We start from the raw sequence: 12,467 nt of genomic DNA, 5'->3' as shown, positions 1-12,467 counted from the left end.
TAGGCTCCTCCTGCGCGCCGCCCGCCGATGGGGATTGGGGAATCAATGCAGATGGAGGAGATGGGGAAATTTTGCTCCAGGGTTCAATCGTCAAAAGCCACATTTACACAAAACAAGCCTATAGTGAGCACCACATCTCACCATACCGAGCCCTCCGCAATTGATCACACACTGAAAAAGTTTTCGATATATGCTTTCTGAAATTTTAGCCAAAAACATCTGAGAGATCGCTCTAGTGAAAATGAGCCACTTGCCAACTTCGTTCAGTTATATGTTTATTGTTTAGATATAGGTATCCCATGAAAACTGAAATCACTGGCTCCAAGAAAAACTTAAAATTTGTGCATTAGTTTGTATATATCTTGGTTCAATACGCATTGCAAGATCATCTGCAGTAGTTCAATTCTTCATTCGCATTCCGACTTGACTAGCTCTAGAGATCATGATTGGGTAAGAGGCTCTATCTCTTTCTGTGTGCTAAACTCAGGGTTGGTAGAGCCTGAGTAGCTGCTAGTGGCATAGCTTCTATTTACATCCCTAAGCTGCCACTCGGTGATGTAACTTGGCTTCACGACCACCTCAGACAGCTCAACTTCTCCGGTCAACATTGCCAAGGCCTTCGACATTGGTGGTCGTTGGTGCGGTGAGCCCTGTGTGCAGAGGAGCGCAACACGGATGACCCTAAAAGCTTCATTGTTGTTGAAATCCTTGAGAGAAGGGTCAACGATTCCAAGAACTTGCTCCTTTTCATACAGGTCCCAGAGCTGTCAACCAACATAGGTTTATAAATAGAAGATAAAACAATGAATGGACTTATCTGTTCTTCGATGGGAACATCATTGATCAACTTACCCATTCGAAGAGATAGATCTTGCTTTCCTCCAAGGAATTATTGGTGTTGGATCGACCGGCGACAATTTCCAGCACAACCACCCCAAATGCAAAAACATCAACTTTTTCCGTCAATCGGCCTCTCATTGCATATTCAGGAGCAAGATATCCACTTGACAAAGGCCACACAAGTTAAAAGTAGCTTTTATTTTGATGTTACAATCATAAGAAGAGAAATGTTGAAATGTTCTTACAGTGTGCCCGCAATTCTTGTGCTTACATGAGTCTGCTTCTCATCATAGAGCTTGGCGAGTCCAAAGTCAGATATCTTTGGAGTGAGATCGGTTTCAAGTAGGATATTGCTGGCTTTGATATCTCTATGCACGATGCGTACACTGGACTCCTCATGAAGGTAAGTTAGGCCACTTGCAATGCCTAAAATGATATTAAAACGTGTTCCCCAGTCTAGGTTTAATCTACTATGTCCTGTAGAAGTAGAAATAACTCAGTAAGGCCACGACAATACAAAATGATGGCAAAATAGAAAGAAATAAGGTGGTTTTATCAACAAAGTCGAGTGATTGCAATTTCAGTGGAGCTGTCACTTTGTAAAAGGGAACTCACCAAAGAGTGCTGTGTCTAAGCTTCCATTTTGAAGGTACTCATAAACCAACAAGGGTGTATTACTGTCGATGCAGAAGCCATGCAATTTCACAAGATTCCTATGCTGCATAGCAGATATTGTCGTAACCTCAGCCACAAACTGGCTTTTCCCTTGATGAGATGATTGAGAAAGTTGTTTAACAGCTATAACTCTTCCATCAGATAGCTTACCCTGCCAAAAAGAAGCTTACTAAAGTTGCTTTTAAATACAAAATCAGATAAATAGACCCTTATGAAATACAGCTAAACATTCATTCACAATTTCAAATAGCTAATAGAAGGAAATTGATAACCTTATACAGCATCCCATATCCGCCTTCCCCAAGAATATTTTGAGAACTGAAATTGTCTGTAGCTAGCCTTAGTTCAGTGTTACTGAAGACATCAGGCCGTCCAATTAGGTTGTACAGTTCTGCATTTTTCCAGACAGATGAGAGAATAAATCATTTGGAAATTTCATGTCTAAATTACTGTTACTAATAAACATACCTTCTTTCTGTTGTGCCATTGTTCTTCTCTTCTTAACCATCATAAAAATTCCAAATAAGGCTGCCAATCCTAAAATTGATGCACCAATCAATATTCCTGCAATTGTGTGTACTTTACTTCTTCTTTTTGGTACTCCATTTCGCACAGTAGGAGTAAAATCTGAAAAAAAAATGGTCCAACTTAGTGGAAGCCAACATAGTCCTTTTCAATGTTAAGTTAATAATTATACTTACTTGGAGAGACGCTCAATGCTGAGATCATAGGCCCGTAGTAACCATTAGTAGGTATGCAACAAGTGCCCTTGCCAGCCCAGAAGAGATGAATTTCAAGGAAGTTGTTTGACACGGTAGCTGTGTAACTCCTGTGAACCACTATAAAAGATTTTCCACCAGCCATCTTCCTTATGTCAAAATCCTTTTCTCTTAAAGAGCCCTATGCAAATATCAACAATATCTTTAGATAATGAAAAAAAATTAGTAAACAAATTGCTACAGGACACACTCTCTATTTGTACCTGGATATATATGTCGAAAACTCTCCTTCCTAAGCTTTGCCAAGTCTGTGAGTCCGGATAAGCAACCTCTGCAAATTGAAGAAGAATGGTGTAATTTCCATTCTCAAGTCCAAGGCCATAGTATCTCAGCGATGATGGTGACATCCTTGCAGTTTCGAACAATCTTGAATTAACTGCATTCTGAAAATGCTCGGAGCTAGATATTATATTCATTCCATTTGAGGCCAGGGAAAATTTTCCTACATTGCTGACACCCCATCTTGTTTGACTAGTAACATAATATGATGCATCCCCAAGGTTTGTAGGCTCTGCTTCATAAATAGTATTATCTGATCCTCGTGTAGAACTATTACTTCCGCAGTCAACCGCAAAGGAATAATCTGTTAAGATGTGAAAAACATAGCCATTATTTTTGAAGTTCCTAAAATCATGTTGACTACTACAATCTTTGAAGAATAAAAAGATAAATACATTCTGGAGATCCACGAAAACAAGGAGTGTCTTGCTGAAGGCAGTTTAATCCAGAAGGAAGAGTTCTGTGCATCATTTGAATCGGAAACTTCAAGTTACTGACAAATATTTTGTTACAATTAGTCTGTTGAAAAATCATGAATGAATGTCATAAGTACCTGCGGTTATTGCTACCAGCATCAAATTTGTTTGCTACCAAATTCCTTGTACAATATAAAATGTTAGAATATCCACAAATTTCTCAGTGCAACACGAATCTCATAATTTTACACTTACAATTGCAAATTGTTCTGGGTAGCCCAGGAAGGAAAGTTTCCAGTGAGCTGATTGTAGGAGAAATCTCTACAAACAATATATATCTATTACATCCAAAATGAACACATCGTTGTACTACGAAAATAATTATGTCATACTGCTATCTTGTTTTTTTACATAAATTGTTTTTAACGAGGAGCTTATCACATCTGGCAACTTTCCTGTAAGGCTATTATTACCAAGAAACCTGAATTGGAAGCGAGACAAAATAATGAAACAAGGACATCATCTTAAGAGGTGTTTGTATAAATTGAATTAATGTCGAAAAACAATTTCTTACAGGAATTCAAGCTTTCCCATATTGAGGATGGATTGAGGAACTTCGCCTGTAATATTGTTAAAACTCAAGTCCCTATACCACATGATATCAGTATTAAATGAACAGATGCTTCACAATTTTCAGGAAATAATCAATAGCATCATAAACTGGATTGGTGGTCCATAATGAAAACTTACAACAAGATTAATGCTGTGAACATGGAAAAATCTACTGGTCCAAGATTACCTGATACCTTGCAGTTCCTTAGTATTCTGTAATAACAGGATTTAATCACGGGAACTCGCAATTTTGTCATTATTATAATATCTACAGGTAAAAGCATCACATACAGGGTGCTCAAAGATGTCAGATTACTGATAAAGACCAAAGAAGAGGTCCCATCTACGATATCACCAATCCTTCTGCTCATTTGTAGCAAAAATCAGCAATCAAGCATGACGTTATCAACCATGAAAAAGGATCAACACCGCGAAAACAGATGTACTCACAAGGTTGTCAATTTTGTTAGATTCGACAAACTTGCTGGGATTGGTCCTTCAAAAGAATTTCCTTGGAAAGCCCTACAAGTTCATAATTTCATAAAATGGTAAAAGAAAGTAATCCATGTGTATCAACATTTTTTATGAAAATCTCCGCATCGACATGCCATGCAAACTAGTATAATGGCATGGAGAAGTGTATATTTATTCAAAGGGCTCCAATGTGAAAAATGATATTATCTGAGTTCAAATGGAAACAGAAGATTTATGTTTCATGATTTCCATCTCTCCGAATAAGGTACATCATATGAAGTATAAAGAATTTAATATTAAATAATCTTACAGATCTATCAAATTAGTCAAACTCCCCAAATAATCAGGTATTTTCCCTGTGAATTCATTATCTGATGCCCTCCTGAAAGCACACCAAAATATTTGGCCTTTAGAATATAGGAAGAGGACGGACATAATAGATGGATCTCTCTGTTATTGAACGTACAAGGTATTTAGATTCTTAAGCTTTGAGAATGTTGGCGGGAATGGACCGCTGAATCCAGAACTATCAATGTACCTGTTGTAGAAATTTTGTAGTAATTATTGTGTTCAGTAATAGACCTCTCGATTCTAAATTTTAGTTTGTTTAGAAGTAAGAATCGGAAGTTAGTGATGGGTGTTTTAGTACAACTGCTGAAGTTTGGTCAGGTTGCCCAACTCTTCAGGAAGTTCACCAGTAAAATTGTCCAAGCTGATGCCCCTGAATCAAGATGAAATATTTTAGGTGCAATCTAAACAGGAATTGTTTTTCCAGCTGAGCCATCTGACCCACAATATTCATCATTATTAGTTTTCAAGTCCCTGTCAGCTCAATTTTACTCAAACATATGAAACACCACGTGAAACAGGGAAGTTCCTAACATGGATAATGTATATAACAGTTAGAGTTCTTGATAACTTTGTTGTTAAGGATTTATGTGATTAACATTTGTTGTATAATTAAATTAGCTCAAGCAGTCCCCGTTATATAGCTAAAAATTGATCCACCATCTATGAAAATATTTCTTACAATGAAAGAAGATTGGTGAGGTTCCCAAGCTCCTTTGGAAGTAGTCCAGATAGTGGATTCAAAGCCAAACCCCTTTAAATAATAAAAAGTAGTTAAGACAAAATGCCAAGCAATCGATGGTACAGGGGAATCTAGAACTTGATGTATAAATAACTCCTACAAATATTTCATGGAAGGAAATTTTCCAATGAATGACGGAATGGCGCCAGTCAAGTAATTAAAATTTAGGTTCCTGAAACAACACCAGAATATCAAGTCCATTAGCCAACATATATAAAAAAAACTTGCATGCCTCACAACGAGCTATATTTGGTTTTCACCAGGAAACTGAGAGTTGAGAATTCAAAAGAAGGGGCTGAATTTGTCATCTGGTTTAAAAAATGAACAATGCCTTTGACTTTTGACACACGTTTGATCATGTCGTATTAAAAAGTTTTATGCAAATATGTAAGTCAGCTTAATAGACCTTTAATGATAAACCATGTTGCAACAAAATAAATTATAATTATGTAATTTTTTTAATAAGATGATTGATCAAACATGTATTAAAAAGTAAATGTTGGCATCTGTTAAAAACCAGAGATAGCATTTTTTTTTGGCACAACATAGATGGGCGGTTTAACATTTCATTGTCAAGAAATAAGATGATAAGTCTTAGATACTGTACAGGTCCTCTAGGTAGGTGAGATTCTGCAGCTCCGCTGGTATTTGACCAACCACGTCCAACTTATATACCTTCCTGCCCAAACAAACCAGTAATATTCTTTTTATTTTAAGAACTACAAGTAATATTCATATGTGATTATTGTAGACTTTTATATGCCATTCAGGCCAAATCATTGAATTAACAGTAAAATCCCCCATTTCTGCTGTCGCGACCGGGAAAATCGCCTTTTCCCGAACGCTAGTGTATTAATCCCCGTCCCAGGAAAAGCCGGGGTACACCACACAAACATGATATAAAAGACACATCTTTATTATATCGATAATATTTACATTATTACAAAGGCACTTCAGGCCTGACAAACAAAAATAAACAGCAGCGGACTAGCGGCCTACGGCTCCATCTTCACAGGCGCTCAACTGGGGTATAAGCCAGGACTCCACCTAAGACATCTTCTCCAAAGCTTCTCTTACTGAAGGGGGGAAAGATTGAGCAAGAATGAGTACAACCACAGTACTCAGCAAGCCACACCGGCGGATGCATGATTAATGCAAGGGGGTACAAGGGGATAATAATATAGGGGTTAAGTTTTGCAGTAAACAGCATTTAAAAGTCACTTAGTTGCCCAAAGCTATTTTGTAAACACGATCCTAGAGCTATACAATATTATTAATCAAGGCCGTGAACCCTCACGAACCTGCCTTAACCCAAGGCCTACGATGATTCAGACCGAACTGGCAACCCGACCCTGGGTCCCAGCTCGTCCCAAGCCAACCCAGGCCAACCATTCCACATTTTAGTTGTTGAGCAAATTTTAAGAATTAAAACACTGACTTGGGTACATTGCTCGGCTTGCCCATAACCGAGGGCGCGGCTATTCGAATAGATTATACTCTGATCAGAGGTGTACATCTTTACCCACAAGACACATCTTCCTCACGTGTAACCACGTGCCACATACCACCACGGTATACAGACGGAAGACGTGACATAGTTTCCAACCCATCCTAGCCATAGACAAGAGTACCGACCCAATCCCACCTACGGCCGGGACCCCCGGGACAGGCAGGCAGGACTGAGCCCCTAGCAGCAGGGCACCAACCCTCTGCCATGACATCTCGACTACCGGGCCGCAGCTCGTGTAGCCTTCATTTGCCCTGGAGAATGTCCATCGACCCCCGACTTCATCCATCTCCAATCCGTGTACTTTTGTTTATAACCAGACTGAGCCACAAACTAAGCCTTACCCACTAGACATGTGGAAGTACGGTAGTGCTTTGCAACAGAGGCCCGAGCTTAATCCTTATAGTGGCCGGGGTGCTACTTCCCACAACTGGCATGCACCCAAACCCCACCGAAAACAGGTTTTAGGGGTTTTGAAAGAGGAAGAGAGGTGTATGTCCAATTCCACCATAAACCAACAATTCCATAGTGTCCAAATGATATGAGAATTCCCAAAGTCTAGAGTTGTAAAACCACCTAATGTTACCTAATTAAATTGCGAAGCATCTACCTAAAATTAAACTAGTGGTGCCATGAGTAGAGTGTCCACTAGTTGGGGTTTTGTTTACTCTAGGGTGAACAAGGAAATAATAACAATAACAATAATAATAAGGTCATAACAAAGGTAAATAGGTATGGCTAGATAAAACAGTGATAACGCGGGAATTTAAATAAAGCGATAATGCAATAATTTAAATCAACATAATTTTACAAACTGGGATTCAATATGTTCAAGGATGATGTGACTTGCCTTGCTCGCTTTCCCAAACACCGGCTTCAACTTCCACGAAGAGCGGATCTTCCGAAGCTGCAGCGTCTACACGACCGACGGAAAAGAAAAGGCTTTTACTCTACTAAACTCCACATAACAGCAGAAACAAAGCACAAAAATGGGTTCTTGACTTCTTAAGGAAAAATTAGAGACTTGAACGGTCCAATTCCGAGTTCAAATGGCCAAGATATGGCCATTTGAAGTTTATATGCTCTTTAAATGGATATTTGCGAATTTCTTCATTTAAATTTTAATTAAAAACCCATTTATTGCGTCAGCCGGGAGAGAGGGCGCGCGGACCGGGTCCACGGGAGTGGGGCCCACGCGTCAGCCTCTCGGTCCACGGTGGACCGGGAGCACGCGGCTGGCGGCGGCCGGCGCCGTGGGTCCCACGCGTCAGCCGCACCCGCGGGCGCGGGCGGCTGACGGCCGGGCCCACTTGGCAGCCGCGAGGGCGCGCCCGAAGGCGGCCTCGCCGGCACGGCCGACGGGAGGCGGCACGACCGCGCCCCGATGGTCACCGCCGGCGACCACCGGCGCGGCGGAGCGGCGCCCGAGAGAGCGGAGAGGAGAGGGAAGCGAAAGGGCGGTCTTCGGCTCACCCCGAGTCGACGGCGACGACGGGAACGGCGGCCGAAGCGGAGGAAGGCGGCGGCGCGGTTCGGGACGGCGAGGGCGACGGTGCTCCGGCGGTCGGCGAGCGAAGCGGAGGGGTGGCCGAGGTCGACGGGGACGCGGCGAAGCCGATGGAGGTGACGCCGAGTGGGGAGGAGGTCCGGAGCGACGACGGCGGCGAACCGGAGCTCGGCGGCGACGGCGGAGAGAAGGTGCGACGGTGCGGGCTCGATTCCGACGGGGAGGAGAGGCGGCGAGTGGCGGAAACGGAGGAGGAGAGCACGGGGAACTCTTATATAGCGTCTGGAGGGGGAGAGCGCGGCCGGAGAGGGAGGAAACGGGCGCGGAGATCTCGGCCGCCCTTGAAGACGCCGGCGAAACTTGCGGGATTAACTCCGAACGAAACCGAGGGAGAGAGAGAGGGAAAAAGCGGGGGAATCGGGAGAGGGAATCGCGGGGAATGATTCCCCCCTCATTATGGCGTGCGGGGACGGCGGGATGCGGCGGATTCGGCGGTGGCGGCGGCGCTAGGGCACGGGCGAGCGGCGGGAGCGGCAGGAGGAAGGCGATGACAGGTGGGCCCCACCCGTCAGCGAGGGCGGCGGGCGGGCCCGCCTGTCAGCGGCGCGTGCGCGGGGGAGACCGATGGGCCGCGGGGGGGGGGAGAGGAGAGAGAGGGAGGGAGAGTTGGGCCGAGCCGGCCCAAGAGAGGAAGGGGGGGGAAAAGAAGACTTTTAGGGATTTTTCTTTTTATAAAACCTTTTCAACTTTGTTTATTTCTTAATAATTATTATTTGTGCTCTGAAAATTCCACTAAAATTTGAGGGCTCCTTTTAGACCAAGGAGAATTTAACAAAAATTCTCCGGGCCACATTTGAATTTTTCTTGTACGTATTTTAGGGTTTGCCAATTTCTTTTCGAATTTTAATTAATTCTATTATTCCTTTTAGAAGATGATTTTTATTTCGGGATGAATTTATCAGGACGTGACATCTGCTCTCAACTTCTATAGGGACAGTTAAATTTTCACCCCTAACTTATAAACCGTTTGATTTTCCTGCAAGGGCATGCAAAACCATGCCACTTGACCTGGAGGACTGAATACACCATCGGTTTTTGTAAAGGACATACCAACATTTCCTCTATGGCCAACTAAAAACATTTGAGAGAAGTAATGGTTAGTCGATGTGAATCCCAAGTTACTGATTGGAAGAAACACCAAATGCCTCTGCCTTCCAGCCTGAAGCCCTGAAAATATAAGGGGTTTTCTATTAAGGATCTTCAGGTGCAAAAAATAGTTGCCTCCTATTAGGAACCCGTTGGGCTGTAGGGCCTACTCAATTGCTAATCCATGCCGAGGCTCAAACAAGCAATGTAGAGGAATAGAAAAGGCCGAAACAGGAGGACTTCAACGATGGAACAGAGCAGAAAACGGTGACTTGGCCATGGTGGCTCGGCGATGGCAGTGTCCTGGTTCCGGGCTGGAACCTCGGCGATCTTTCCACTACCTCTCCTCCTAGCTCCACTTGCTCTTCCTAGCTTCTAGACCTTTTAGAGCTTGTATCCTCTATCCCTTTTCTTCCTCAGTTTCACCTCAAACAGCTGGTTGTACTTGTCGAGCTTGTATTAGATATGCTGTTATTTGTTGAGAGAAGAGGTGTCTAACAGTTCCATATTTGGGAAGAGTTTCAGAATTTTGGGATTGTCAGTTTGTCACTCGGTCCCTGCTAGGATGTTCTTCAGGACAAAATTTTCATTCCTTTCTAATTTAGCATAAGTTTATTCAAATTTAGCCAAATATTTTGTAATTTTGGTGTTTAATTTGTAATTGATTTGTACAGGTTCTAATTAACTTCAATAGCAAAATGTCAGACACAAAATTGCTACTGTGCATACAGTTTGGTAATGTGGCAAACGGTGTTGTTGTAGTAAGTGCAAGCGCACTTGATGAGGGGGTTGATGTTGGGGAAGTTATCCCAGTTGCTCGGATCCGAGGCCACACCGCTGCAGGGCTCGCCACTGATGTTCCACTCCGACGATGCCTTCTTGCTCCATCTTCCCAAAATCGTGTTCAGGGCTGCCACTGCACGGTTAACTCAACAAAGTCAACATTAATTAATACTATGTGTAAGCAGAATTAGGCGATGAATCAACACAAATTCCTCTAAATTAATCATGTAGTGTCCACGGACAAATTAAGCCAAGAAAACCCAAGAACATGGTTACGTTCTTTTTTTTTGCGGGGAACATGGTTACGTTCTTACCTTCGGTTGGATCAGTTTTTGCTGCTTGTTGAGGCTGAGCAGCTGCAATCTGCCATGAGCACACAAGCACCAGCCACACGAGAAGCCCAGAGGCTCTGTTGCTGCTGCAGCAACGCCACATCTCTCTCTCTCACACTATTGCTGCCAAAACAAGCATTGCGCTGCTTGTTAAATAGATGTCCATGTACAGAACGTGCAACCAAACATTATAAATTATAGCCACATGTGTATACGAAATAAAATTTTATTTTACGACAAAAAAAATTAAGAGAATTGTCAGTTGATGAATACTCCTGGATTTTTAATAAATGGCGCCGTCGACTTTTCGACGTATGTTTAACTATTTGACTTATTCAAAATTTTATATAAATATATAAAAATATAAGTCATACAAAACATATATTTTGAAAATTAACCAAGCTATAATGAAATAACGATAATTATATAATTTTTTAATTAATCCAATGGTCAAACATATGTTCAGAAGATAATACTCCCTCCGTTTCATATTTTACGCTTTGACTTTTGCAAAATCAATTTTCTAAAAAGTTTGACCAAATTTATAAAAAAACATAGCAACATTTATAGCACTAAATTAGTTTCATTAAATTTAACATTGAATATATTTTGATAGTTTTTTATGTTGAAAATATTGCTATATTGTTATATAAATTTGATCAAAATTAAAGAAGTTTGACTTAGAGAAAAAGACAAAATGACTTACAATGTGTAATGGAGGTAGTAGCATTATTTATTGATAGTTGGGAAATGTAGTAGTTACACTCTAAGACAAACAGCAGAGAACAAGTCAAGATCCCAAACAAAAGAGAAGTACGGCACCATCGTTGGACTTCTTTAATATTGGGATAGGTCACCATGGGCATTTGTCAACCTTATTATTCTTATCCACATTTCTCCCGCACTCCCGGATGAGGATGTCATATATTTGGACACACATACAAATCCTACATAGCGACAGATAAATAATACGGGTATGTACACGATGACATAACTATCATGTGAGGTCATTTGTAGATTTGGATGTGTTGCTTTGGGAAATAGAGCACTATTTAATGCGCTTCTCATAGATATGTTTATAATTAGGAACCTTGTAATATATAAACAAACAGTTATATCTTTTAACTTTCACAAGTTAAGCTTGTATCCAAATTCTCCCATACATAGTACAAGTGTGGTTCGTCCTCCTCGATAGCACAAAATTGCTTAAAATTTTTTAAATGGATTTTGTTTTGGAGATAGTTGAAGCTCAAAGCATAATTCACACTCTATTCCAATATGGATATGGCCTCAACTCCATATTGCTTTTATCAAAACCAGAACAGAATTGCTTCACCGGGCCAGCCTTGGTTTTATTACTTTGTTTGAGATATTGATCACCTGCTTCTTTGGCCTATACGTACCTAGGATGACCTTATCCCACTAGTAGCTAGTTAGCCACATCCTATTCGGAAAGCTTAAGATTCTAAAAAGCAGTTGGTTGATAGCTAGCTTCTAAAATTCTGGAGAAGTTAGAAACCTAATTTTTGATTTATAGTTCATTTTTTAGATTATGTGTAACTAGAACATCTTTGAATATATTAATCTCAACGAGAAGTTTGAATATTTGGGGAGCTTTTCATTTTGAGAGAAGCTGCAGCTACTAGAAACTTCTCAAACGGGCCACCTTGTGGACGCCACTCTTTACTTTCTTAGGATTTTGACTTTGTGTTTAGCATGTTTCTTCCAAACAATTTTTTTCTTCAAAATTAATTGATCAAGACCATTACCTCAAAAGTTAAAGGCCCCATAGCTCTACTTGCTACTTTGCTTTATTTGATTAGAACAATTATTACCCTGCTGGTATCACTTTGTACATAATTTACTATGCAATTTCATATTGCAACTCCTTGTGGTAAGTTCAATTGTGTGAAATGGTTGATTACGACAAGAAGATGAGTACATATAGTGAATGTTTTGGTGTCACAAACCCATTTAGGCCCTGTTTCTTTCAGCTTGGGATTATTATAATCTAGATTATTGAGTCA

The 12,467-nt window shown here is 41.1% G+C and overlaps 1 protein-coding gene across 2 annotated transcripts; it reads right to left on the bottom strand.

Annotated features, from left to right (window-relative positions):
• Positions 1-316: 316 nt before the first annotated feature.
• On the bottom strand, positions 317-7,527 carry LOC4338226 (probable LRR receptor-like serine/threonine-protein kinase At1g56140). 2 transcript variants are annotated; one of them, XR_010741577.1, is made up of 21 exons: positions 7,519-7,527; positions 5,773-5,840; positions 5,266-5,337; positions 5,106-5,177; positions 4,725-4,796; positions 4,542-4,613; positions 4,386-4,457; positions 4,052-4,123; positions 3,740-3,964; positions 3,564-3,635; positions 3,245-3,310; positions 3,127-3,171; positions 2,969-3,033; positions 2,498-2,877; positions 2,217-2,415; positions 1,984-2,142; positions 1,788-1,906; positions 1,456-1,666; positions 1,112-1,317; positions 853-1,003; positions 317-764 (listed from the first exon to the last, which is right to left on the bottom strand). XR_010741577.1 is itself a non-coding variant. In XM_066310796.1 (21 exons), the coding sequence occupies exons 3-21, from the start codon at positions 5,274-5,276 to the stop codon at positions 441-443; spliced, it is 2,619 nt and encodes an 872-aa protein (XP_066166893.1). In that variant the 5' UTR covers positions 5,277-5,337; positions 5,773-5,840; positions 7,519-7,527; the 3' UTR covers positions 317-440. The 2 variants fall into 2 exon arrangements, 1 of the variants encoding a protein (XP_066166893.1); XM_066310796.1 differs by having other exon boundaries at positions 1,086-1,317.
• Between the last annotated feature and the right edge of the window lie 4,940 nt (positions 7,528-12,467).

This window comes from Oryza sativa, chromosome 5 (assembly GCF_034140825.1).
Source record: "Oryza sativa Japonica Group chromosome 5, ASM3414082v1".
NCBI lineage: Eukaryota > Viridiplantae > Streptophyta > Magnoliopsida > Poales > Poaceae > Oryza > Oryza sativa.
This window is presented reverse-complemented; position numbering and strand designations above follow the sequence as displayed.